This window comes from Dipodomys spectabilis, unplaced genomic scaffold (genome assembly GCF_019054845.1).
Source record: "Dipodomys spectabilis isolate Male_0828 unplaced genomic scaffold, ASM1905484v1 ptg000023l, whole genome shotgun sequence".
NCBI classification, from domain to species: Eukaryota; Metazoa; Chordata; class Mammalia; order Rodentia; family Heteromyidae; genus Dipodomys; species Dipodomys spectabilis.
The window spans coordinates 1,969,891-1,995,960 of record NW_024870700.1 but is presented as its reverse complement, the minus strand read 5'-3'; the positions used below and the strand labels follow the sequence as shown (position 1 = coordinate 1,995,960).

At 43.8% G+C, this 26,070-nt stretch overlaps 1 protein-coding gene across 1 annotated transcript in view; it reads left to right on the top strand.

Annotated features, from left to right (window-relative positions):
* Positions 1–25,774, top strand: part of Fli1 (Fli-1 proto-oncogene, ETS transcription factor) — a 122,788-nt gene extending 97,014 nt beyond the window's left edge. The window contains exons 6-9 of the mRNA XM_042674848.1: positions 20,167–20,232; positions 22,271–22,330; positions 23,180–23,227; positions 23,747–25,774. Coding sequence (XP_042530782.1) covers positions 20,167–20,232; positions 22,271–22,330; positions 23,180–23,227; positions 23,747–24,276 — 704 coding nt within the window. The 3' untranslated portion in view covers positions 24,277–25,774. The remainder of the gene's footprint in view (positions 1–20,166; positions 20,233–22,270; positions 22,331–23,179; positions 23,228–23,746) is intronic.
* The last annotated feature ends 296 nt before the right edge of the window (positions 25,775–26,070 follow it).

Genomic DNA, 26,070 nt, shown 5'->3' with positions numbered 1-26,070 from the left:
GTGAGCCTTGAGCAAAAGCAGCTCAGGACAGTGCCCAGACCCTGAGTTCAAGCCCCAGGACTGGCAAAAAAAAAAAAAAAGTAATGTCCCTCTTCCTCCCTCCATCCCTCGTGGTAGCAGATTTGAACTCAGGGCCCTGAATTTTGCTCAGCTGGCCCTCTACCAGCTTGAGCCACAACTCCCACCCAGCTTTGGAGATAAAGCTTAGCACACTTTTCTACCCATTCTGGCCTCAAATTGCCATCCTGGGATTACAGGAGAGAGCCCCATGTGCCAGGTATCAAAAGTCTTCCTGAATACAAAATTTTCTTTCCTGCTGACTTATCATGAAAACAGTAACTTACTTAAATATAATTCAGGCAGAGATATGAATTGAGGACATTATTTTTTCTCTATCCCCATTGTTTTCCAATCACTTCAGGTTCTCTGTCCTGAAAATAAACTCACATATACCCTCTCCTTGGCAACATTCCCTGGGCACAGAGTCCCTTGTAGATCTTTGTGAAATACTGATGCTCAGGGAAAGTAAAATGACTCAATTTCCAAGAGAGACAGAGAGAGTAGCATCATGGGAGTGGAAATCAGCTGGTAGTTGGCAGAGGCTACAGTAAGAAAAAGGGAAGTTAGTGTGTACTGGGGACCAAGTATCAGTTTGGGAGGCTGAGAAAGTTGTGGAGATGGAATGGTAGCAATGGTTGTCCAGTTGCGTGCGCGCGTGCGTGTTTGTGTGTGTGTGTGTGTGTGTGTGTGTGTGTTGACACTGGATCTTAAGTGCAGGGCCACACTCTCCCACTTGGTTTTTTCATCAAGGCTGGCAGTCTATCACTTGAACCACAGCTCCTCTTCGGGTTTTTTGGTTGTTAGTTGAAAATGAGAATCTCACAGACATTTCTGCCTGTGTTGGCTTCAAACTGCAGTACTCAGATCTCGGCTCCCTGAGTGGCTGGAAGTACAGGTGTGAGCCACCAGCACCCAGCTCATGTGAATGCTCTTAATGCCACCCAGCTGTCCACTTAAAGTGGCCAAAATGATACATGTTAAATAATCATTGAGTGTATGTATGTATGTGTGTGTACATGGTACTGATTTTGGAGCCTGAACTCAGGGCCTGGGGGCTGTCCCTGAGCTTTTGTACTCAAGGCTAGTGCTCTGCTACTTTAACCACAGATCTACTCCCAGCTTTTTGGTGATTAATTGGAGATAAGAGTCAATTAATTCTCCAAGAAGGCCTCCTGGGCCTTGGAATCCCCCCCCTCTCCCTCTCCCTCTTTCTCTCTCTGCCAGTCGTAGGGCTTGAAATTAGGGCCTGGACAGTCCCTGAACTTTTTTTGCTCATGGCTAGCACTTTATCACTTGAGCCACAGCTCCAACCCAAATGCCGTTCGGTAGATGAATGAATGGATCAAGAAAATGTGTCAGTCTGAGGCTGGGAAGGTGGCTCAGTGGTAGAGCACTTGCCTTGCATGCATGAGGCCCTGGGTTCGATTCCTCAGCACCACATAAGCCAAAAGAAAAAAGCTGGAAGTGGTGCTGTGGCTCAAGTGGTAGAGCGCTAGCCTTGAGCTGAAGAGCTGAGGGACAGCAGCCAAACCCAGAGTTCAGGCCCCACAATCAGACCCCCCCACCAAAAAAAGAAAATGTGTGTGTGTGTGTGTGTGTGTGTGTGTGTGTGTGTGTGTGTAAAATGGAATTCTATGTTTCCATCAGAAAGAATGGCACCGCCCCATTTGTTAGGAAATGGAAAGACTTGGAAAAAAACATACTAAGTGAAGTAAGCCATACCCAAAGAAATATAGGTCCCATGGTTTCCCTTATTTGCAATAATTAGTATATGTCTAGGATAATCTTATCAGATGAGCAGAAAAGCTCAAAAGCTATGTACATATGACCATATAAGATGATGCTAAGTGAAATGAACTCCATTTCTGACTTTTTGTAGCTAATTAGAGATAATCTCATGGATTTTCCTGCTCATGCTATCTTTGAACCTTGATCCTCAGACCTCAGCCTTCTGAGTAGCTAGAATTACAGGCACGAACCATCGGTGCTCCACCAGGATTCGTTTTCTTAAATTTAGTTCTGCAGATTTCTTATGCAGCCCAGTTTGACAACCCTGCTTTCCAGAGCAGAATCACAGGAAAAGAGAACAAAGTGGAGATACACTGGGTGGTTGAGCTTGATTTTGCCCAGCCCCCAATCATCCTAAGCAGGGAACTGATAAAAGGATAAATGAGTGAAGGGACAGATGAGCCCTAGGACTTTTCATCACTGTCATGAGTATGGATTTTGATGACTTTATATTAGTATAGTACTTCACATCTCAAAAATTCCTCTAAGCCAGTCATAGGTGGCTCTAGGCTATAATCCTAGTACTCGGGAGTCTAAGATCTGAGGATCAAAGTTCGAAGCCAATGTGGACAGGAAAGTCCCTGAGACTATTATCTCCAGTTAACCACCAAAAAGCCAGGAGTGGAGCTGTGGTTCAAGTGATAGAGCACTAACCTTGGATAAAAAAAAAGCTAAGAGTCTGTGCCCAGTCTAGTACCAACATACAAACTCTTCTGCAGTGTCTCTAATTTGGTTTTATAGATTTTTATGGGTGGACACTGAGGTAAGTTCTAGAAGTTGTGACCCATAAGCATGCTGGAGCCTGAGCTACTGACTGCCTCCATACCTCCTTTGTCCCAGCCTCCACTCCAAGCCACAGACCTGAGCTTGTCTGCCCCAGTCACAGGTCAGACTTTGTTTTTCTGGGCAAATCCTGCCCTGGGGACCTGTCCCAATGTGCTCAGCTTGGGCAGCTACAGGCAAGAATCAGTAGATCCCCTCTTCCGAACTGCTTTGCATCCCTAAGCCCTCATTTCCTCAGCTCCTCATGCTGAATCTGTTTAAATATCTCAAGACACTCCAAAAAGACAGAAGATGCTGAGTTCTTTGTTTATTAACTCCTGGAACTCATAACCTACCAAGGGCCAGTGGTGCACTGGGCTTTTAGTCCCAGCCTGGAAGCCTTTCAAGACTTGCTGTGAAATGGGAAAAACGAAAACCACAGCTCCACGGAAGGGAAGACTGTCAGTCTATGGAATCTCCATAGACAGGCCACTGCCCTGGCTAATGAGTAAAAAGTCTGTGTGCTTGCTCGCTGAGAATGGGAAAGAGAGAAGGGAGTTTCCCTTTTGTCTATTACCATGAATGTGTGGTTGCTGCTGGTTTGGGAGGGAGGTGGAGGGCTGTGCACACAGTAGCAGCCCCTTTATTATTGGCCAAGCATTTTTATATCTTTTATCTCATTGGTGCCTAACACCATCACTCTGAGTAGCCAGGGCTGCAATCCTTCTTGTTTTCATTATGCAGATACCAGAGGACAGGACTTCCAGGCTTCCTCAGAAGTCCTCACAGTATCTTGGGGCCAAGTGGGACTCAACCTAATCTGTGACCTTAGATAGGGCACTTACTGCCTCAGTTTCCTCGTTTAAAGTGAGGATAACTGTGGTGCCTCATTAAGGATAATACAGTTGTTAATCAGCCAAAACTGTTTAAAAAGTTATACTAATAACAGTAAATTAGTATTTAGCTATTCACATTATTAATATGATATGTTATAATATTATTAATTAATTGGTGTGTATGGGAGCATGTGTACATGAAGCTACCAGGGCTTGAACTCAGGGCCTGGGTACTATTCTTTTGCTTTTTCAACTCAAGGTTGGTGCTCTACCACTTGAGCCATACCTCCACATCTAGCTTTTAGTGGCTAGCTGGAGTTAAAGTGTTTTAATGACTGTCCTGCCTGGGCTAGCTTCAAACTGCAACCCTCAGATCTCAGTTCCCTGAGTAGCTAAGATTACAAGTGTGAGCCACCAAAGCTTGGCTAGTAATTAACATTATTGTTGGGAAAATATCACAATGTTTTTGAGGTCTTACCGGAAGTATCGCTTGTAATGTTAACCTGTGGTAAAGCGTCACAAGGAAACAGGTTATTCAGAAACTTACAACATTTATAAAATAGCAAGGAGGGATATAAAACTGCATATAACTGAATACAAAAATGTATGTGACACAGAAAATGATCACTGAGGACAACGAAGAAGTGAGAAATGATGAAAGTCATGCATCTCTCTCAAGCCTTCACGTAAAACAGAAGAGATTGGAGGCTGTGGGCCCTGCCAGGAACACACAGGGGAGTAGTCCTAAGCTGAAAACCTCTAAAATCTGATATACTTCTGATCCCAAGCATTTCAGATAAGGAAGACTCAATCCATGGTTTAAATCTTTTCCATGCAGTACACCTGTGGGTTCTAAAGAGACCACTGTTGAAGACAAAACCACAATGGCTCAGAAGGCACAGAGATGAGCCCTGGACCTCAGAGCCAATCATTTTCCCATAGTGCCACCCAAATACAGCTAACATTGTTTGTCACCTGGCAACGCATCTAACAATTTCACTTTCTCATTACAATCAGTACACTCCTAAGTACTCGTACATGCACTCAATAAGTGCACTCATTTCAGTTTTTTAACTGGCATTTGGGAGGGGGGACTATTTGCTTTTAGGGATCATCATAAAATTAGGGATGTGGAAGCGCTCATTGATGACATAATCATTTAACACTACAATGCAGGGCTAAGAGCTTCTCTGTATCATCCGGGCTGCATGATGCACACACATGGATTTAAAATTTTTGTTTTAAAAGGTCTTTTGATTTATTACTATTATTATTATTGTTATTGTTATTACTGGACCATGCTTAGTCCAAAGTGCGTGTAATAAATCTATCAATAAGTCAGGCTTCCTATATTGGCTAGGGAGTTGTAGTGGAACTGAAATAAAATTGACCTCAAATGCATAATTGTCCAGGCAGGGTGATGGGCACGCAGGGTTCACTGAACTATTTTCTCTACTTTATATGTTGTTGTTGACATTTTCCATCGCTTTAAAAATTCCTTGAAAAGCTTTGTTTTGATGAGGAAAATTCTAGATGAGGAGAAAAACTTTGTTCCTAAATGCTACAGTACCTTGAGAGGAATTTTGAGGGTTCAGTACTTTTTTTTTGTCAGTTGTGGGGCTTGAACTTGGGGCCTGGGCACTGCTCCTGAGCTCTTTTTGCTCAAGTCTAGTTCTCTACTGCTTTGAGCCACAGCACTACTTCCGGTTTTCCGGTAGATAACAGGAGATATGAGTCTCATAGACTCTCCTGCCTGGGCTGGCTTCAAACTGCAGGCCTTAGATCTTAGCCTCCCGGGTAACTAAGATTACAGGCATGAGCCACCAGAGCCCAGCTTCAAGTACTTTTGATAATGCAGTATGCTTGTCATGGGATGGAGGGTGGTGAGCATGGAGTCCAGAGTGGACATGGCCTGTGTACATTGGGGGAGGGAGTGTTGAATGTAGAGCTCAGAGTGGACTTGAGTGTGGTCTGTGTGTGTGTGTGTGTGTGTGAGTACAGAATCCAGTGTAGACATGGATGAGGGGTGTGTGTGTGTGTGTGTGTGTGTGTGTGTCCTTGTTTTGGGAAGACTGTTCTAGAACATGTACACCTCATACGGGAAGAGGCTTGGAAGGGGTAAGGCAGCCTCCTGTTCTCTGTAGGGAGCAAACAATTGTACAGGTTGAGCTTCTCCACAGGATACAGCATGCTGGGGCAACTAGGACAGCCTGGTTAGGATGAAACAGCCCTCATCCACTGTAGCAAAGGCAGAGATGATTGTTGAGGTGGGGTGCTGTCTGTCTGTGGTCCAAGGTGAGACTGATGATTACTAAGTAGAACTTTGCTTTCTCCGTTTTATTTATTTATTTACCTTCCCCCGCCCCTTGCTGAAATCACACAGTTAGTGTTTTGTCTGCTTTCTATCTAACCATTTTTGGAAGGTTGCATTTTTTTAATTTAAAAAAAAAATCTTATTTGGCTTTTTCACGAGAGAGAGAGAGAGCGAGAGAGAGAGAGAGGGAGGGAGAACAAAGAATCGTTGTGTCTGCTGCAGTAGGCAGGAAACCCCAGTCCTGAGGGAATTCAGCCGCCAGCCCTGTCCTGGAGTCAGACTCCGGCTCTCTGAATTCAATTTGACAGCTTGTCTGGGACACTTTCTAAGTAACCATTATCCTTCCTTTCTCTACGTAAAAAGAACTGTTATTCCTTACCGTGGGTGTGCTGGGTGTACTGGGATTGTGCACGTGTGGCCACAAGGTGACGAGGACACATTCTCTCTAAATGGTTGGAAACGGCTAGCAGGTTTTCTAAGACAAGTATGTATAGCTTCCAGAATAATGAGCTGAACGATTGTCAGCATTACTCCACTGCCTTAGAGTCAGGTCTGTCTCACAAGGGGAGGACTTCTTTTTTGTTGTTTTTCTTTTTACTGGCTGTACTTTTTCTTCCTCTAAGGATTCCTTTAAAATATATACACATCCGCGCACACAAGAAGATCCCCCTCTGACTAGTCTCCTCTGTCCTTGTGATTGATGGTTCTGAATAAGAGTGTCAGCGAGGAAGGAACTTGGAGGGGGGTGGTCATGGGTTTGGAATGAGGAACAATAGGTAACAAGAGAGTTGACTAACTAGAGCTCAAATAGGACTCTACTCCAGGAACAGGGCCACACCACCTGGGGCCCTGTTAATCTTGCAAGGGACCCTGCACCCATCACCCAGCATCCCAGTGGTATTCTTTCCTACTTGAAGAGGATGCAGATTCACCACTGCAGGATCAATATAGAGCAATACAGAGGTAAATTCCAGAGCAGTCTCAATAATCATGGAGTTCAAAGGTATGACAGTTTTGCCCCAGGACATTTTTGCCCATTTAAGTTTGGTTTTGGGGGGGGCCCGTAAATGTTAGCTAAACACTTTACCACTTGAGCACACACGCCTCAGCACCCCCCCCTTTTTTTGTTTGTTTGTTTATATTTTATTTTTGAAGCTAAAGTCTCCCAAACTTTGTCTGGACTATCCTCAAACACACAGTCATCCTGCCCTCATTTTTCTTATCACAATACCAACCAACATTTATAAAGCTCCCACTGTGTGCTAAAAACGTTTATATTCATGTCACGTGTGCACATTATACGCCTTTGATAAGTTGATGCTACTATTATTTTACACTTTCCATGAAGAAGCTCAAATCACTTATCAGGTCAGAAGCAAAACAGAGTCTGTTACTGAGTTCCCTACACTAGCCAAATTGTCTTTCTCTAACTTACCCAACACATTGATCAAAAGACATGTTTCTTCCAGGTAGCTGATGTTGTTTAATTGGTAGCCAGACTCCCGGGATTATGGCTTTAATCTCAGCAACTCAGCAGGCAAAGATCGAGAGGATCATAGTTTGCAGGCAGCCTAGCCAAAAAAAATTAGTGAGACCCCGTCCCAGCCAACAAGTTGGACATAGTACTGCCATCTCATCTATGCAAGAAGAGTTTATAAGAGAAGGATCATAGTCTAGGCTAGTTTGGGCATGAATTTGAGACCTACTCAAAAATTAAAGCAGAAAGAGCTGAGGGCCTGGCTCAAGCAGTAGTGCCCCCTTTTGGGAAGCATAAGGTCTTGAGTTCAAACCTCAGAACCAACAATAAAAAGTTTTCAGGCAACGGTGGCTCACCTGTAATCCTAGCTACTCAGGAGGCTGATATCTGAGAATCAAAGTTTGAAGCCAGCCTGGGCAGAAAAGTTCCTGTGAGACTCTTATCTCTAATAAACTACTCAGAAAAAGCTGGAAGTGTCATTGTGGCTCAAGTGGTAGGGCTTTACCCTTGAGCACAAAGAGACTCAGGGACAGTGCTCAGACCCTGAGTTCAAGCCCCAGGACTAGCAACAAAAATTAAAAATAAATAAATAGATAATAAAAATAAATGCAAGGTTGTATCTACTAGGTTAATGAATTGTTGCTGTGGTCTAAACAGCCAAGAGCCTCATTCAGCATGCTCAGTTTTCTCTGTATTTTAAGAAGCATGTTAGGTTGTTTTGCAGAAGTTTTTTTTTAGTGTTATGCTTCATAATTATACATATCACCTATGCCTTGTGTTTAATGTTATATTTAAGAGGAAGGACAAAGAGGAAAGACAAAAAGGACTTAGAAAGGAAGTGCTATGTTAAGTAACACTCTGTCAAGAGTATTACAACCAATGGAGTTTGAAAATGAGGGGAGGGGTGGATAGTAGTCAGTAAATCAAGTAGTAAAGATCCCCTCAGATTACAGATAAGCAATACCTGAGTCGCATCTTAATGACTCTTGTCAGGATGTTCCAGCCACCTTGCTTAACCGTGCTCCCATCATAAATCAGTGACTGGGAAAAGGTGAAGGGCAGGAGGAAGTTGGAGCTGCTTTGTGCCCTTAGATAAGTGCTTTCCATTGCTTGGAGATGATGTCGCTCTGAACACTGCCTAGTCCATCATGTACTGAAAAAAGCCACATTTCCCCCCTACCAGCACCCTCTCTGCCCTTAACAGGGCTTGCTTCTTCTCACCTTTGTAGCAAAAGATTCCAGGATGGAACTTCTCCTGGCAGCTCAGAAGTTAGGCTTTCTTGCTCTTTGGAGGACATGACTTTTGCCTGCCTGCCTGCCTTCCTTCCTTCCTTCCTTCCTTCCTTCCTTCCTTCCTTCCTTCCTTCCTTCCTTCCTTCCTTCCTTCCTTCCTTCCTTTCGGCTTCAACTCAGGGCCTGGGTGCTGTCCCTGGCCTCTTTTGCTCAAGGTCAGGGCTCTGCCACTTGAGCCGAAGTGCCACTTCTGGCTGCCTAGTGGTTAAATGGAGATAAGGGTTTCATGGGTTTTCCTGCCTGGGCTGGCTTAGTCCTGATCCTTAGATCTCAGCCTCCTGAGTAGCCTATGGCTGTGACCCACCTGCAGCACCAGGCTGCCTTTCATCTTTACACATGTCAAAACTGCTCTTAGATGTTTTCCTGGTGAAACAAAGACTCCCCAGGTCCCCATTTGCTCTGCAATGTTGGTGACAAGGAATGCAAGCACTCTGGTCTTGCCTTGCCTTTTAAGCAAGGAAAGTGATGCTGTGTCAGCCCACAAGGGGAAAGAGAGAAAGGTGTGAGACTATAGGAAAGGTATTCTGGGTAATTTGGCCAACTGAGCAGCTTTCTAAATAGACTCAACCCCAGGACTTCTCTTCTATTCCCAGACAGAGGCCCCTCAGCTTCAGTGCTTATGCTAATTGCTCAGTGTCAGGCCCCCCCATACTAAATGAGCCTCTTGGTCTATGGTTCTAATTCATCTCTAGACTCTGGGTTATCAGCCTGGTGCCATCTCTAGAAGTTTCACTTTGACTTGGGCCTCCATCCCACTCAGATGACAAAACCAAGGAGATAGCGTCACCACTAGTTCCTGGGGTCTTGGTTCATAATGGAAACTAAACTGTTTTAAGAGCAGGTTCCCAAAATGCTTTGGAAAGTATGGGCTCTCAGGGGTTGCCGATGACCCATTAATAGCCAGGCCACATCTACGTAGAATATACCAAGTGTATTTGCTAGGCCTAATACCCTGGTTTAGAAATCCCATAGCACTGAGGTTGTTGAGGGCAGTGGTGGTTGGAAAGTACAGTGGGCCCTTTGTATTCCTAGCCAGTCACTCCGCCACCCCAACACACACACACATAGCAATCAAGATGCTTCATGCGGCTCTCTGATGACATTTGAATTCTTGTCAGGTATAAAGAGGAGGGGATGGTTCTGAGTGCAACTGTCACTTTACCTGTCAGAATCTGGCTTATCCTTCAAAACCCAGAGCAATCCCACCTGCCTGGAAGTATGTTTTTTCCTCTCTCCTACACACTACAATCTCGTCTCTGCACTCTCCCACTGCCCCAGCCCACATCCATAAGCTATTTACGGACCTAATTGCTGATTACCTTGAAGTCTTTGATTGTGAGTTTTCTCCTGTACCCTTTTCCCTGCCTCATGCTGTGACTTTTCAGTAAGTATCATTGACAGTTGATGGATTCACTGGGAAGGAAAATCTAGTCTTTTGTCAATTGAAATAAATATTTACTCAGTCCTGCTCCATTAAAGAAAGAACCAGAAGAAATTAGCTTTGGTTAGCCCAAGAAACATTAACTTCTCCTGTAAATAAAACTCTGAAAAAAAAATAGTAACTAAAATTCTGTGAGAGATGCCGCAAGAGTATATAAAGGGTTTTCCCATGCACCATCTTCTTATTCTCCAAAAATCCCTATGAGGATTATACATACTGTTTGTTTTATAAACTCTTCAACTTACAATTGGTCAATTCGTGGGGGGAGGAGAGGGTGAGAATCTATCTTTCACAGACAGCTAGGCTAACTGAGATTCAGAGACTCTTAAAGTCTTTTGCCTAAGATCACACAGCAGTAGAACTTACTCATGAAGACAGGAGATTGACAGATTTGTGACCTCTAACCCACAGTTCTTTTACTTTGCAAGAAGCCATTGCTCTGTCTGTAGAAATGATAGAACTGTTTCCCATAAAGATCTCTAGGAGCCCTTAATAGCACTATAAACAGTCCTGTGCTTGCTTAGAGCCTGACATTCTTTTTTTTTTTTTAATGAAAAATGCTTTTGATAGAAATTTGAAAAAAAAATCTTTGAGCCTAAAAGTCTTTGGCCTGCTTGCAAAATAATTATCTGTTCTGCCCAATATCCTAGAGAAATTCAGAAAAAGGCAGTTTGATGCTCTGAGTCATATTTTCAATTTCTATTAAAATTCCTACAAGGCCACATGTTCTGTCTCTCAGGCCTTGGGCCTCAGCCTATGCTAATTTGCATGTCTGGTTTAGATCGTGTCTGAGGTCCTTTACTGTCTGAAAACAGAACCTCCCATCCTAGGATATGCTAACAAAGACCACACTTCACCTACCAAACATTGATGATTGTTTTTTTCTTCACTCGTATGCTTCTGTCAGGCAGATTCAGGATATGGGGCATGATGTATACATGGCCTGCACGTGACCTACCAGGCCACAAAGACAAGTTGCTACAGGATGACTGTGTACCCCTCCCCCAACAACCCCAGAGACAAGACTTTTCCTGCAAGCTACCTCAGTCATGGGTCAAAAGGCAAATCCTAGAGAGTGCTGGGATTTTAAGTTTCCTGATTGAATAGTAACTTGAGTCTGTAAGCCTAAGACCATCACCAGGAAATCATCCTCATTCTAATTATGAAAAAAATGGTGACTGTTTCATCTGGGGTTATCTCATCTTTACTCTTCTTATACAAATGTCATGTAGTTACTGGCTGCTGACTCACACCTGTAATCCTTGCTACTCAGGAGGCTGAGAGCTGAAGATCTCAATTTGAAGCCAGCCAGAGCAGAAAAGTCCATGAGACTCCTATTGTTAATAAATCAGCAAAAAAAAGCCAGAAATGGAAAGGTGGCTTAAGTGGTAGGGCACCAGTCTTGAGTGAAAAAGCCAAGTGACAGCACAGGGCCTAAGTTTAAGCCCCAGTATTGGCACACGCACAAGTGCATGCAGGTACACACACACCCATACCCAAACCCACACACCTATTACTGTTTAGCTATTCTCCAACATAAAATGTTTCAATTTGTTTAAATAACTAATTAAAAGGAATTGACCTACCTGAAAGACTAAGATCAATACAGGGCAATCTACATGTACAAAGAATCCTGCTAGAAAGCTGAGTAAGACCAGGGTAGTAAATATAAGACAACTATTCAATGAGCTCTGATGTATAGAACTCTGAAAGGAAAGAATGCAGAAGACAGAGACAAGATGGCTCCTGTGTGGCCAAGGAAATATAGGCTAACCTCTGTGAGCATTTCAACCCTGGAGGGGCAGAGCAAGCTCTGCACAGAGCAGAGGGAGCTGAGCCACAGATTGTCTCTCATGGATCCTCAAGCCGGGTAGAGTCGTTACATTTTCTTTTTCCAACCTGGTATCCTCTTAAACCCAAGGCCCATCTGACAGAAGAAGTCTGTAATTGTGCATATGTGACCTAGTGTGGAGGGAAGTTTGGCAAATACCCAGTTCATCTAGTCAGCATGAATTGCTTTTTCCACCATAAGACTGCCCCCCCCCACCACTGCAAAAAATAATCCCATTTTGAGGCCTTATCAAAATAAATAGGTCATTTAGATACTTGTGCCAATTGGACACAGAGTACCAAAGGACAAGTTCAAGAAAAGACTCAGCCTCTGTGGTGCGTCTTGCTTGATGGCAGCAAGGTTATGCCTAGCACATGTGCCAATTACCTTGCCAAACTATTCATATTTAGAAACCATCCATTTCTTTCAAGCATGTTGCTCATACATCTATTTTCCCCCACTGCACACAGAATGTCTTAAACACTACCTTCTTTATGTTCCACATGGCAGGGCTGGTTCTGAAACCTGGTTGTTTAGATTCAAGGTCAAAGGATCTCTGAGCAGAGGAAATGTGATCCAGGATAGTTTTTTTCCTTCTTTCTTTCTTATGTAAGTTCCAAGCTTGGGCAGAGGCTTTCCTTGGGTAGTTTCCTTCTCTTCTGGAATATCAGGGGAGTAGCAGGGGAAGCTACAATCCAGTACTCTTTGAGACACAAGATGCTACCAGAGGGAATCATGGGTGACTTCTAAAAGAATGGATTAAGATGAACAGAGCCTCAGCAACAGCGGGGGCAAGGACACATGGAAGAAGAATGTGGGACAGTTTGGGGCCTTGGGTACCAACAGGTTGCCCTCATCCTATCCATCTTCTCAGCCACATTCCTCACCCCAGGGTGCAGAATAATTCATGGCTTTCTTTGGATAAGACACATGCTTTCTTCACATGAGATCATCACTAACCCAGGACACAGAATGGATCTGGCCTTTCCCCTGTAAGGCCTTTGGGCTACTCTTGCCTCTCTCCCTTTCCAAGGCCTTCCCAGATGAGCATTATAAATTGTAATGTTGTCACCAGCACAGATATTACAGAGCTGGCAGCAAAATGTTACAGACCATAGATTAGTGTGTCCAATTTTAATTAATTAATTAATTACTTTAGAGTGTGTGCTGGTCCTGGGTTTTAAACTCAGGGCTTGGGTCCTATGAGCTTCTTTTGCTCATGGCTAACACTCTGTCACTTGAGCCATAGCTCCACTTCCGGCTTTTTTTCTGTGAGTAATTGGAGATAAGAATCTCATGGACTGTTCTGTCTTTGAACCCTGATCCTCAGATCTAAGCCTCCTGAGTAGCTAGGATTATAGGTGAGAGCCACCAGCGCCCATGACGTGTGCATTCTTACATGGCCATGTATCACATGCTAATATGATCCTCCTGGCATTGAATGAAGTATTTGTGATACATGCTTTTTGGAGAAGCAAATGTTGGGGTTCAAAGACCAACATCATTCAGCTAAATAGCAGGAGAGCTGAAGTTGGAATACAAGCTAAGTGATTCCAGGGCCATGTCAAAGCTACCAGCAAGAAGGAACAGCTCCAGGATGGATTCAGGAGAGCTGCCCATCCTTCCCTTGCTTCTGGGCCAGGTGCCTTTGCACTAGGCTGGTAGTAGAAGGGCAGATCAGGAACTGGGCAAAAGAACACAAAGAGTGGCACAGCAGCCAGTGGAGGTAAGGACAGAAGCATGGTAGAAACCACAGTATAGAAGAAGCTGGCCCAGGGCTGGGAAGGTGGCTCAGTGGTAAAGTGCTTGCCTCACATGTATGAGGCCCTGGGTTCAATTCTTCAGTGCTACATAAGCAGAAAAAGCCAGAAGTGGCACTGTGGCTCTAATGGTAGAGCTAGCGCTAGCCTTGAGCTGAAGAGCTGAGGGACAGTGCCCAGGCCTAGTGTTCAAGCCCCACCAACAGAAGAAGAAGAAGGAGGAGGAGGAGGAGGAGGAGGAGAAGGAAGAGGAAGAGGAGAAGGAGAAGAAGAAGAAGAGGAAGAGGAAGAAGAGGAGGAGGAAGAAGAAGAGGACCTTTAGCCCTGTAGTTTATGCTTGTAATCCTAGCTACTCAGGAGGCTGAGATCAGAGGATCACAGGTTAGTCCATGGGACTCTCATCTCCAATTAAATACCTAAAAGTCAGTAGATGTTTAGCTCAAGTGGTAGAGAACTAAACTTGAGCAAAAGAGCTAAAAAACAAAACAAAAAAAACAAACTAGTACCCAGGCCCTAAGTTCAAGCCCTAAGTACAGGACACAGTGCAGGCACAGCATGGGTGACAGACAGCATATAGCTGAGCCCTCTGAATGAGTTGGTATCCAGTAAATCTTTCTCCTCTTCAGAGACAGCTTATTAGAAGTGCAGGCTGTCAGAGAGAGAAGCGGCTTTGGAGAGTCACTGGTTGCCTAATGACAAAGAACATTGCTTATCTGAATGCTGATTCCTTTTCACGATCAGCCTGGGTAGTGAATCTCTCCTGGTAGGCTCAGATCTTTTCTTGGAGATTGAAGGCCTTGGATCCCGAGGCACTGGGCATTTGCACACTCTCATTATCTCAGGATACTAGGCAAAATCCATGCCCTGCTCTAAATACAAATGGCCTTACCCTCTTGTCTACCGTAAGGTCTACATTCAGCGCTGGACTTTCCAAGCTTAAACAGGGTTGGCGACTGCCAGCCTGAACCACAGAAAGCAGAAATTCAGTGGGAGGCTGTAGCGATAATGCATCTTTATCCATGAGTAATGGAGAGAGAGCAAGACCTTTGGTCACATGGGTTAAAAAGAAAGGCTTTGTGAATCACTGTGACTTTGCCTGGCCTCATGGGTGGAGAGATGACATTCTGACAAGGCAGAGAGCCACTCGGTGGCTGGCCTTCAAACTAACTGTGGGCGTGGAGGTAGGAAAATGTCTTTCTGCAGACATTTGGCCACATTTCTAGCATCACTTTTAAAAGGTTCACACCGAAAAGGAGTTACCACTAGTATGTATGTGCCAGGATCACGGTCAGCAAAAGCTTTCTCCTTCCAGTAGGGACCTGCAAGGGGAAAAAAAAATCTCCAAGCTCATATTTCTCTACCCCAGGAGGCCCTCCTGGAATCTAAAAGGTCACTGAGTGTCAAATTCAGCCACACTGAGCATGGCATAATAGAGAAACTGTTCAGACCGGTGTACACGGGGGAGGCTGAACTATCCACAATGGCTGGCAAAGTCTCGCTTCTCCAGCACGCGGCTCAGGTCTCTTTGCTTTGGCAAAAACTGACCTCAGGACTGCCTGAAACCAGAAACCCCAAGCAAAGTCTTTTAATGGCTCCTCTGCAAAGCAACTACAATAGGATTTGTCATCTTGGTACTCTGTAGAGCCAGGGGTGTCAGCCTTCTTTAGCATGGAAAGCAAGTTTGTCAGAATCAAGGCATGATTTCTGCTGATAAAGCTGATCTGTCTGCCACCATAGGGAAGCTATGAGATTGTCAACTCTTGGGCTGGCCAGAATGGGCATATTTTGCAGACTGTGTCTGGCTGTTTCCTCCAGCTTGCCTTCTCAGAAATCAGCTCTGGAACGCAGACTTCACCCATTGCATCAGGAGCCATCTCCGTGCACACCCAGCTACTTAGTGGGGGCCTGCCACATTGGAGAACCCCACAGATCAGCAGCCCCTTGAAGGAGTTGCACAAGTGGCAGGTACCAGGCTGCAGAGGATCTGTTTGCTAAGAAATGCAAGCTGCTGATCTAGATCCTTGGTTTTGCCATGTTAGTTGTACTTATAATTCTGTTTGTGTTTCTGGTACCAGAGCTGAGCACCCAATTAAATTGTCACTCCTGTGACATTTAGTAGAACAAAAACATGAATCCAGTTGCAGAGATGGAATGTTTAACCATGAGATTGATCCTGATAAATACTTCGTTGGGGCGGGAGGATTCTGTCCTTGTGTGAACATCATAGATTGTGAATAAACAGAGACAGCTGTGACATGCTTCATATCTAGCTACCATCTGCTGTCACCTGAACATCATTGTGTGGGATGGGACTGTATATCAAATAAAACACAGGCTACTCTAACCCTTAACTCCTCTGTAGGGACACACTCTTAACCTCTGCCTCAAAATAGGTGGATTGCTTTCCCTATGGTTAGCGGGGTCTCAGGGGTGATTGTGGCCTGTCTCCCTAGTACCACAAAGGCAAATCACCTGAGGAAATACTTCTATAGGGAGAAGTCAGGCTAGGAGCCTGGGATTCTTTTCACCTAGTGAAGCATAAGAGAATTGTGTATAATTAACAGGAAGGTAAAAATATCAGCTCAGTTCATTCATTCATTCATTCATTCACTCACTCACTTAATAGATTCAACAACTGTGCTGGGCACAGTGTCTATAGCCAGCAGCGAAGCTTCCTGACCTCATGGGCCTGACACTCAGGTGGCAGGTGTCAACCACAAACAACAAACCTGAATTAGGCCAGAGGTTCCAGTGGCTCACACCTATAAACCTAGCTACTCAGGAGGCTGAGATCAGAGGACTGAGTTCATAGACAACCCTAGAGAGAAAAATCCACAAGATTCTGTCTCCAATTAACTAGCAAAAAAAAAAATCCAGACTTGGGGGATGTGGCTTCAAATGGTAGAATACCAGCTATGAAGTAAGCAAGCCAAATGAGAGTGAGTGCAAACCCTTGAGCTCAAACTCACACCCCTGAGCACAGGCACACACATACTAGTGGAAACCACCAACAACAACCATGAGTTAGTTGCTGATTAAATGAGGCAGTGAGTGCAAGACTAGAAGCAGAGCAGGGTAAAGACAACAGAGTGAAGAGGAGGAGTGCTGTGTGTTTGGCAGGTTGGCAGCAAGTGTCCGCAGCGTGATAATGGTGCCTAATACTGATTGCATGCCTTGATTGAGGCCAGCGCTTGGCCAGGCCTGTGCTGACTGCTTCCTTGGACTTCACACTTCAGCTGCAAGACAGCCCAGCTTTTTGGGAATTGCTCCAAAATGACTGATTCTCATTTTAGTCCCAAACTGAGAATGAGGCCCTATGAATCCTAACATGTGTTAAACTCTGTAGAAAATGGGCTGTTCTTCCTAGAGTTGGTCTCAATGGTGGGATTTGCCTTGAAAACAGTGAGGGATGCAAAAGCCAATGGATGACAGGCAGGAGGTCCTTGTTGCTCTGTTTCTTCAGTATTGTGCCACTTGGCTGCAGTCGCAGGTGACCACCAGGTCATTAGCTGTTTATTGATCTATTAACTTCCACTGGGGGATCGTGGCACAGACTGACTGCAGGGGTGCTCTCTATTTCTGTCACCTCCTTTGTCACCTGGATGGGTGGTTGGGCCGGTGAGAGTACCCACTTGTGAAACTCCGCCTTCCTCCTCCGGCCAACAAAATCACAGGAAAACTCCTCTGTGTTAAAATACCATGGAGTTTTCCACTTAGAGCTACATAAAAAGCCAACGATCACCCACCTTCCGTAAGAGAGAGGGACTTCATTCTGTGTTCTAGAACTTCTGTGTATCTGTTCTGTCCCTGGAGCTAGAGTAACAGATCAGGGAGAAATAATAAGTCAAAGGCAGGCAGGGCAAGGTGGCATACTCCTATCATCTCTGGGAGGCAGAGGCAGGAGGACCTAGATTTTGAGAGTAACCTGGACAAAATAAAGCATGAGACTTTATCTAGGCAACAAAATTAAAAGTCGAAGGCTCGGGCACACAAGTGGTAGAGAGGCTGTCTAGCGAGCCTAAGGCCATGAGTGCAATAGCAACTCTAGCCAGGGCCATTATCTGGGCTTCAAAAACCATGACTCTTCTGAGTGGCTATCACATGGCTTTCAGTAGACTCCTGACTAAGTAGAAAAAGTGATTTGGAAGTATTCGAGACAGATTGCATCCATGCAGCTTATTAGAAACCAAGAATCAAGATGGCCTTCAGAGGACATACCTAGTGACTTTCCTTTAGATTGTCACTTTCAATTCTGCTTTCTGTTCTGTCCCAATGGAAAGGCCTCCTTTACCTCCTTACCCCTACCAGGCACCCCATGTATTCAGAATACCACCTGGAGTAAATAGGTCTCACCTTGCTGTGTACCTGACCCTACTGCATACCCCAAACCTCCATCCACCTCCACTGTTGCACTCACCAAGATCAGCAAGTTTGCTTAACTCCAGTCAACTCCTGTCAATTCTCAGGCCCTCTCCTTTGGTCCTCGCTCCTTCTCTCCCTCCATATCTCTCTATTTAGTTAGGCATGTACTTGTATCACACTACTCATTTCTGCTTTTTCCCAACCTGCATTGCCTACTCTCTTCTTTCCAGTGAGCTCTCCCTCAAGTCTTCCAGATCCAGAGAGCCTCTCCCCTACCAGTGTACCCCCACGTCTCCCTCCTTCATCTCCAGTAGCTACTGCCATCTCCACCATGCTTGGCACATGACGGCACTTCCTAAGACTCTTAGAGATCGTCTTCATATCTAAATCCAAGGACAGGAAACTTAGTTTATGCTGTTTCACCTCTATTCTATGGCCAAGCATCGAGCATGCGCAGAAGTCCTTAATAAACGGTGAGAGGTCAGGGTGGTAGCCTTCTCCTGACCAAAGAAACACCCTTGAGGACTCTCACCTCCCCCACTTTGCTTCTGGCACACTCCCAGTGCTGATTTCTACAGAATCTTTCACCAAAATGCCTCTCTCCAAATGACTAAGAAATTGGCTCCATTGGCTTAGTTGATTTTAAGCAAGAAGGATCTGGATAGGGTTGGGAGGTAGAAGGGAGAAAGGTGGGAGGGGTGACATTGGTCAAGATATAGTGTACTTACCAACTGATATGCAGAGTTGAATCCCTTTGTAATCCACTTCAAGACAAATTAAAAATTAAAAAGAATCTGTTTTGGAGAGGCAATGTGAATGACGGTGGAAGAAAGTTAAATAAAAATAAAGAGACAACGTGAAGCAGTTGAGTTTGTATCTTTGTCTCTTTCCCAGCCTTTCTCCCTATCCCCATTCCCCTAGCTTTCTGTTTTGCTTTTCATGCCAACTGTTAAAGACTGTAATTTAAAAACTGAACTGGCTTTTCCAGAGACAGGAGGAATTTGCATCTGCACGTGGATTTTTTTTTTTCAACAAGAAAATCATTCCTCTCTTTTGGTTCTTCTTAGCCAGTAACAGTGAAAGTTCAGACAGTCTGAATCCATCTGTCCATCCATCTTCCCAGGTCTTATTCTAATTTGTTTGAGAGACTCCAAAAGGGTGGAAGGGAATGGTTTGTGTTTCACCATGTCAGGCTGTTGTTTGATGAGGTTTGTGCCCCATTTGTTCAGATGGTATTTATGGTTTCTTTGTTGTTCATGGAAAGACTTTGAAAGTCATAATTCTGTATCCTTAAGCCTTTCTGCTATTCCTTCTCTATGTCTCTACAGGGCTTGCACCACGAGAGAGGAAATGAAGACATTTCCAGCCAGTTGTTAAGCAATTTCTGAGCATGGTTGTGGAGGCAGATGGATGGGCTTTTTCAAGAAAGGCTATGGATCAGTGAAGTTCAGATTCCATAGCGTATTCTCCAAGAAAATCTAGTCTCTAAGCCCTCCTAGATGCAAGCTTCTCTCTAGCCATATCTGGACCATTTCTTGATCCAGCTTCTTTTCCAGCCACACCTCTGGCTTTCTCCCTTTCTCCGAGGCCATCAGGCTCAGCCCCCAATAGAAAAGTCTGAGAGTTCTAAGGCAGTCTGGAATGTGCTCACAACTCATAGCAACATTTCAGTGCACTGTGACAGGAGGCTGGAGTTGGCCTCCAAGGAACATCAAGCCCATGGGCTTTGACACTGATTTCCCATGAGACCTTTCATCTGTATATCCCCCATCTCTCCAGAGCCACTCCAGGACATTGTTAGGCAGCTAATGTTTTTGACAAGTTCTATAAAGTAATTTACGTACATCCTATTCCTTGATCTCAGTATAACCCATAAGGTAGATAATGTAATGCAGGTCAGTCCTTACTTGCATATCCTTGACCTTTGGGCTCAGATAAGTCTTCTAATTTATCTAAGATCTCACAACAAATCACAAGATAGGATTTAAATCCATCTTCCATCTTAAATACAAGATCTTCCCAGTGCTTCAGGCAAGACTGAAATCTTCTCAAAATCAGTGTTAATTTTTTTTTCTACCACCCCACCCCCAACCCCATGGGAGTTCACTTCAGGAATTTAGAGATACTTAAAAAATTCATTGCTGAATTAATGTTAATCTCTTCTGATCACTAAGATAATCTTCATGTAACCTTCCTACAAAGCAGTCAAAGCTAATTGCTCCTATTTGTTGTTTTTCATTAGATCCTTCTTATGACTCAGTCAGGAGAGGAGGATGGGGTAATAACATGAATTCTGGCCTCAACAAAAGTAAGTAAATGTCATACCATTCCTTGGGAAGACAACATTTTTTCTGAGGACAGGGTAAAAAACAGGGTCATGAGATAAAGAATAAAAAATAAACATTTGTTTCTATGCTTTTCTGAGCACATAATCAGAATTCATTTTCAGGGGCTAGAAAGGTAGAGTTGTGTGGTTCCTATATACAGGTTTCCAGGTTTAATCTTCAGCACCATAGCTGTTTTCAATTTAAGACCTGTTTCTTTGAAAGATGGTGTGGGATTAGACCTTTGAAATTTGCTTTGCTATACTTGGTTTTAGGATTTTTAATTTTGAAGGTTTCTTGGGACACATTTCCATATGAATGAAAGGTGACTGGATTTGAATTTCTGTTAAGGTTGATGAGAGGTTATTGACCTCTGTGACTTTGTTCCTCCAATTGATGATGCTTAGTCAGGTCACACGCCTGTCTATACTAGACGAGAAACTGACATAGAAGATAGCCTGACAGAGAAAGTGTAGGGGACTACCATGATGGTAGTTAAAGTTTATCCAATATCTTCCATTATGAGAATAAGGAAAGATGATGGTTCATGAATTCCTGGAGCCAAATGTATCTATCTTGCTTTCTCTAGAAAGTAAAAGAGCAAGTGGATAAAGGCAGGTGAAGGAAATTCTTTTAAGAGACTCGAATTATAAACAGTGGCCAGTCAGTAATCAAGATCCATTTCTCTTCTGTGTGTTCATTTTAGACTCTGCACACAGCCCTTCACTGTATGGATTCACAATGATGAGTCAGGCATAGGTGGTTCTTTAGGGAGGAGAAGGAAATGGTTGTACATCCATGACTGTATTCACCTGGGAAATACCAAGGAAGTGTGTAGATCTGCTACCACTTAAGTTAGATCTAGATGGAGAAACATTTTTTGACTGAGAGAGAGGGGAAGACAGGCACCCCAGTCAAGCTGTGGGCTAGCATGGCAGATCATCAGGGAGGACCCTTGGTTCCTGGAATTTAGAACATATGTGGAAAAGAAGCCTAGAGAAGTAAAAGTGGGATTGGTAGCGAATGATGCTAAGAAGCTAGATTTTGATTCTTTAGGCAACGGGGCAGATTCAGGTGTCTGGACAGGGACATGAATGAGAGGTCAGTGGGAAGATAAAGGCATCTGGGAATGCCAGTCAGATAAAGCCACAGACCCTGCAAGAAGTAACAACACAGCTTCAAATGAAGAAGCTATGGTGAGCACAGAGAGGGTGTGTGTGTGTGTGTGTGTGTGTGTGAGAGAGAGAGAGAGAGAGAGAGAGAGAGAAAGCCACGGGTGGAGGGAGGGAGGGAGGAAGAGGAGAAAGAGATATTCTGGGGGGAGAACCCACAAAACATGGGATCACAGGAAGCAGGTGATCTTTGCACAAATGCTGCCATCTCATTAAAGATTGCCCAAATAAACTTCAAAACCCCAGTACTAGAGACATACTAGATTATTACCTTTTTAAAAAAAAAATCATTTAGGGGCTGGGAAGGTGGCTCAGTGGTAGAGCGCTTGCCTTGAGCTGAAGAGCTGAGGGACAGCGCCCAGACCCAGAGTTCAGGCCCCACGACCGGACCCTAAATAAATAAATAAATAAGAAAATAAATAAAGCTAAGCACAGTGGCTCAAGCCTGTAATCTGAGCTATTTCAGAGGCAGAGATCAGAGGGTAGGAGTTCCAGACCAGTCCAAGCCAAAAGAAGTTTGTGAGACTCTATCTCCACTAATGGCTGGACACACAACTGTCATCCCTAGCAACACAGGGAAGCACCAAGTAGAAGGATCAAAGGCTGGTCAGAGCATAAAGTAAAGCCCTACCTTGAAAATTACCAATGTAAAGAAAGGGCTGGAGATGTGGCTAGAGAGGCAGAGCACTCCCAAGCTATCCTGAAGCCCTGAGGTCAATCCCCAGTAGTACCAAAATAAAATAAATAGCATGAATGCCAGTTCAGTACATGATGCCTCCTTCTGGAGGGCACTTGATATTCCTCTGCCCCGGCGAACAGCCATTTACCTCACTTCCTTCTCTTGGCACAGGTCCTCCCCTTGGAGGAGCACAGACGATGAGCAAGAACACTGAACAGCGGCCCCAGCCAGGTATATGATCCAGATAGATGATGTCTCCTTTGCTGTGGATTCCACATAATCATTTGGTGGAAGATTTAGACATCTAGTTGGTCCTCCATAACTGCGGGTTCTGACCCAAGGATTCAACTCACAACAGAACAAAAATATTCAGAAAAATGTTATATGTGTGTTGTACATGGCCAGGTCTTTTCTCATCATTCCACACATTATATGGTGTTAATTTATTTTCCCATCACTTCCATCTCTTAGGTTTGAGAAGTAATCTAGAGATGATCCAAAGTCTACAGGGAGATGTGTGTAGGATCTGTGGACCATTGGTTCAAGGCCAGCTGAGGAATTAAAAAGTTCATGAGATTCTGTCTCAGTCAATGGTTTGGGTGCAGTGGTATGTACCTGTCAGCCCAGAGACAAAGGACAGCACAAATAGGAGGATCAATGATCCACATCACCCTAGAGAATAAAGCAAGACCCTATCTCAGAAACTATGAACACGAAAAGTAGCTGGTGGAGTGGCTCAAGTGGTAGAGCGCCTACTTAGAAAGTACAAACCCCTAAGTTCAAACCCCAGTACTACCAACAACAAAGGAAGGAAGAAAGGTAGGAAAGAAGGAAGGAAAGAAGGGAGGAAGGAAGGAAGGAAGGAAACCAAACAAGAACAAAATGATACTGTTACTTTTCTATAAATTTTGCCCCTGACCATACCCAATACCTTTGAGATCTACACATAAGAGCAGTAATGTTTACTGAAATTAGACTTTCCTATGATATTGAAATAGAAGTGTAAAGTCTTAAGTTGTTGTTGACACTGCTATGTTTTTTAAATAATATTAAAACATATTTCCTTTTTGATTTCTTTAGATCCATATCAGATCCTGGGTCCCACGAGCAGCCGTCTGGCCAATCCTGGTGAGTTCACCTTCCCCTGCAAGCTCTTCTTTCCAGAATGTTCCCTAGCTTTGTGAGGTTACAAAGACCTCCATCTCATATCTAGACATCTGACTGGGGAGTAAATGAGTTCTTCATTTTGCCAGATAAGTCAATACCTATCTTATAGAGTGCAAACTAGAGGTTGAGACTTGTTATTAGTTTGCTGTGTCTGCAGCTGAGGATGCTTCTGGAAATCAACTAAATTAGAGGGGAGGATTTTGAATATTCAGTCTAACATGACCATTTGAGGTTGTTAGACACGCTAAACAGCCTGATTCCATCAGCATACATTGACTACATGTACTGAAATGTCAACCTGTAGCCCAGGAACGCATATCATTATGATGGTTCTGTTTTTGTAAAGTGAACGGCAAGAAGAAGTCATCTGAAGGTAAATGACACAAAGGGGGTTCTTAGGAAGGCCAGGAAAGCACATATGCAGGGAACAGGCTTTGACTTCTCTGGGCTGAGTTGCTGCTTTCTCCTCTTTGCCTGCAGGAAGTGGGCAGATCCAGTTGTGGCAATTTCTCCTCGAGCTACTCTCCGACAGTGCCAATGCCAGCTGCATCACCTGGGAGGGGACCAATGGGGAGTTCAAAATGACGGACCCAGACGAAGTGGCCAGGCGCTGGGGGGAGCGGAAGAGCAAGCCCAACATGAATTATGACAAGCTGAGCAGAGCCCTCCGGTATTACTATGATAAAAACATTATGACCAAAGTCCATGGTAAAAGGTATGCCTACAAGTTTGACTTCCATGGCATTGCCCAGGCTCTGCAACCACACCCGACCGAGTCATCCATGTACAAGTACCCTTCCGATATCTCCTACATGCCTTCCTACCACACCCACCAGCAGAAGGTGAACTTCGTCCCTCCCCATCCATCCTCCATGCCCGTCACTTCTTCCAGCTTCTTTGGAGCAGCATCACCATATTGGACCTCCCCAACTGGTGGGATCTACCCTAATCCCAATGTCCCCCGTCATCCTAACACCCATGTGTCTTCACACTTAGGCAGCTACTACTAGAAGCTTAACCATGGTGGCCTTCCACTCTTCCCGGATACTTTGGACCGTAAAGGACCTATGTGACCTCTGGTGAAAACAAAACTGGATGTTCTTTCTTGTTGGATAAAACCTTTGCTCTTTAAAAAAAAATTTCTTTAAATGTCATTAACTCTTGCTTCCTGTACCGAAAGAAAGAGATGGATCCTTCCATGGGCCAGTAGACCAGTTTGGATTCTTAACCTCCTATCATTTTTTTTTTTAATGAATGGAATATTTTAGATGACTGGAATGATTCTATCATGGTTCTAAAACAAAACAAAAAAAGAAGCTGTAAATTTTCTTTCTACTTTTTAATGGCCAAAGCAGTTTCTTATCAACACACGGGTCTCATCATTGTAGGATTCAATACAATAATGAATCATGGATTTAACCAGTCATGTTCTGGTTCGAAACTAAGTGGAAATAGAGGCAGGAAGCTCAGAATCTTACTTTTAAGAGGACCAAGTTCAGTGGATGGCAACTGGAACACTGGTTGTAAGGCCAGTGAAGTTTTCACCCAACTGGAATTTAAAAGACATGACGTGTGTGTGTGTGTGTGTGTGTGTGTGTGTGTGTGTGTCTGTGTGTGTGTGTGCGTGTGTGTGTATTTATGAACCCATGGGCATCGGAAAATCCCTGTTAGTGGTCCATATGCACTCAGCTTATTGTTCTCTCTACAAATAGTCAAGCTTTGAACTAAGAAATTCTAATGCAAACACAGACATTCCTGAAAGACAAATGATTTAGATAACTATTTTTTTTAATGACAATGGGTCCCAGAACTTTGAAAAGTCACGGGGATTTCTAAACTCAAACAGATTCGCAAGCGCTGTGCGTTTGTTAGACCATCAGACCAGGGTCAACCAATCAGAAGGCATCTTACTGTATAAATTATGCAGAGTTATTTTCCTATATCTCACAGTATTAAGAAAATAAATAATTAAAAAATTAAAAAGAATAAATAAACGAGTTGACCTCGGTCACAAATACAATGTTACTATCAAATCAATCCTTGTTATTTTTTTAAGTGTAATTTGTACATCTTTTTTTTTGTCAATCTGTACATTTGGGTTCTTTGTACGTTTTTATAGCTGGTTTTTAAAAAAATGCATAATGTGACTATTGCTGAAAAGAAAACAGAGTGTCTAAGTCATTGACTTACTAGGAAAAAGAAGCACTGGTGATATTTAACAGCCATGCAGGGGTAAGAGCAGTCCATTTAAATCTTTAATGCTTTGGAAATGTGTGTAAATAACCGCATTGCAATAATCACAACTCTGGAAAGGACAACCAAACTTTCCCTTGTGGAGGCAAGGGATTTTCCTGCTCTATATATGCAATATATTTTTAGACTTTAAAATATATATAATTTTGCAGGTAATCGCTGACTTTTAACTATATTAAGTGTTAAGCTGACAACTGTCAATGAAGACTATGTTGTAAAATAATTTGACTAAATAAATTGTGCCTTCTCTCAGAATGGAAGATGTTGTTTTCTTATATAGCCGCTGCTAAGGCAAAGAATTTTGTCCAGGGAAGGTTTTTCTGTTTTCTTCTTGGGCTCTGAGTTTTTCCTAGGCCAGGCACAGTGGTTCGTGATTATAATCCAAACTATTCAGGAAGAAGAGATGGGAGGATCACAGTTCCAAGCCATCCTGGGTAGACCCCCATCTCAATGCCAGGCATGCTCGTGATTTCAGCTACTTAGGTAGGTTGTGGATTGGGGGATATGAGTCTGAGGCCAGCCCAGGTTTGACCCTCCTTAAAAAATAATGA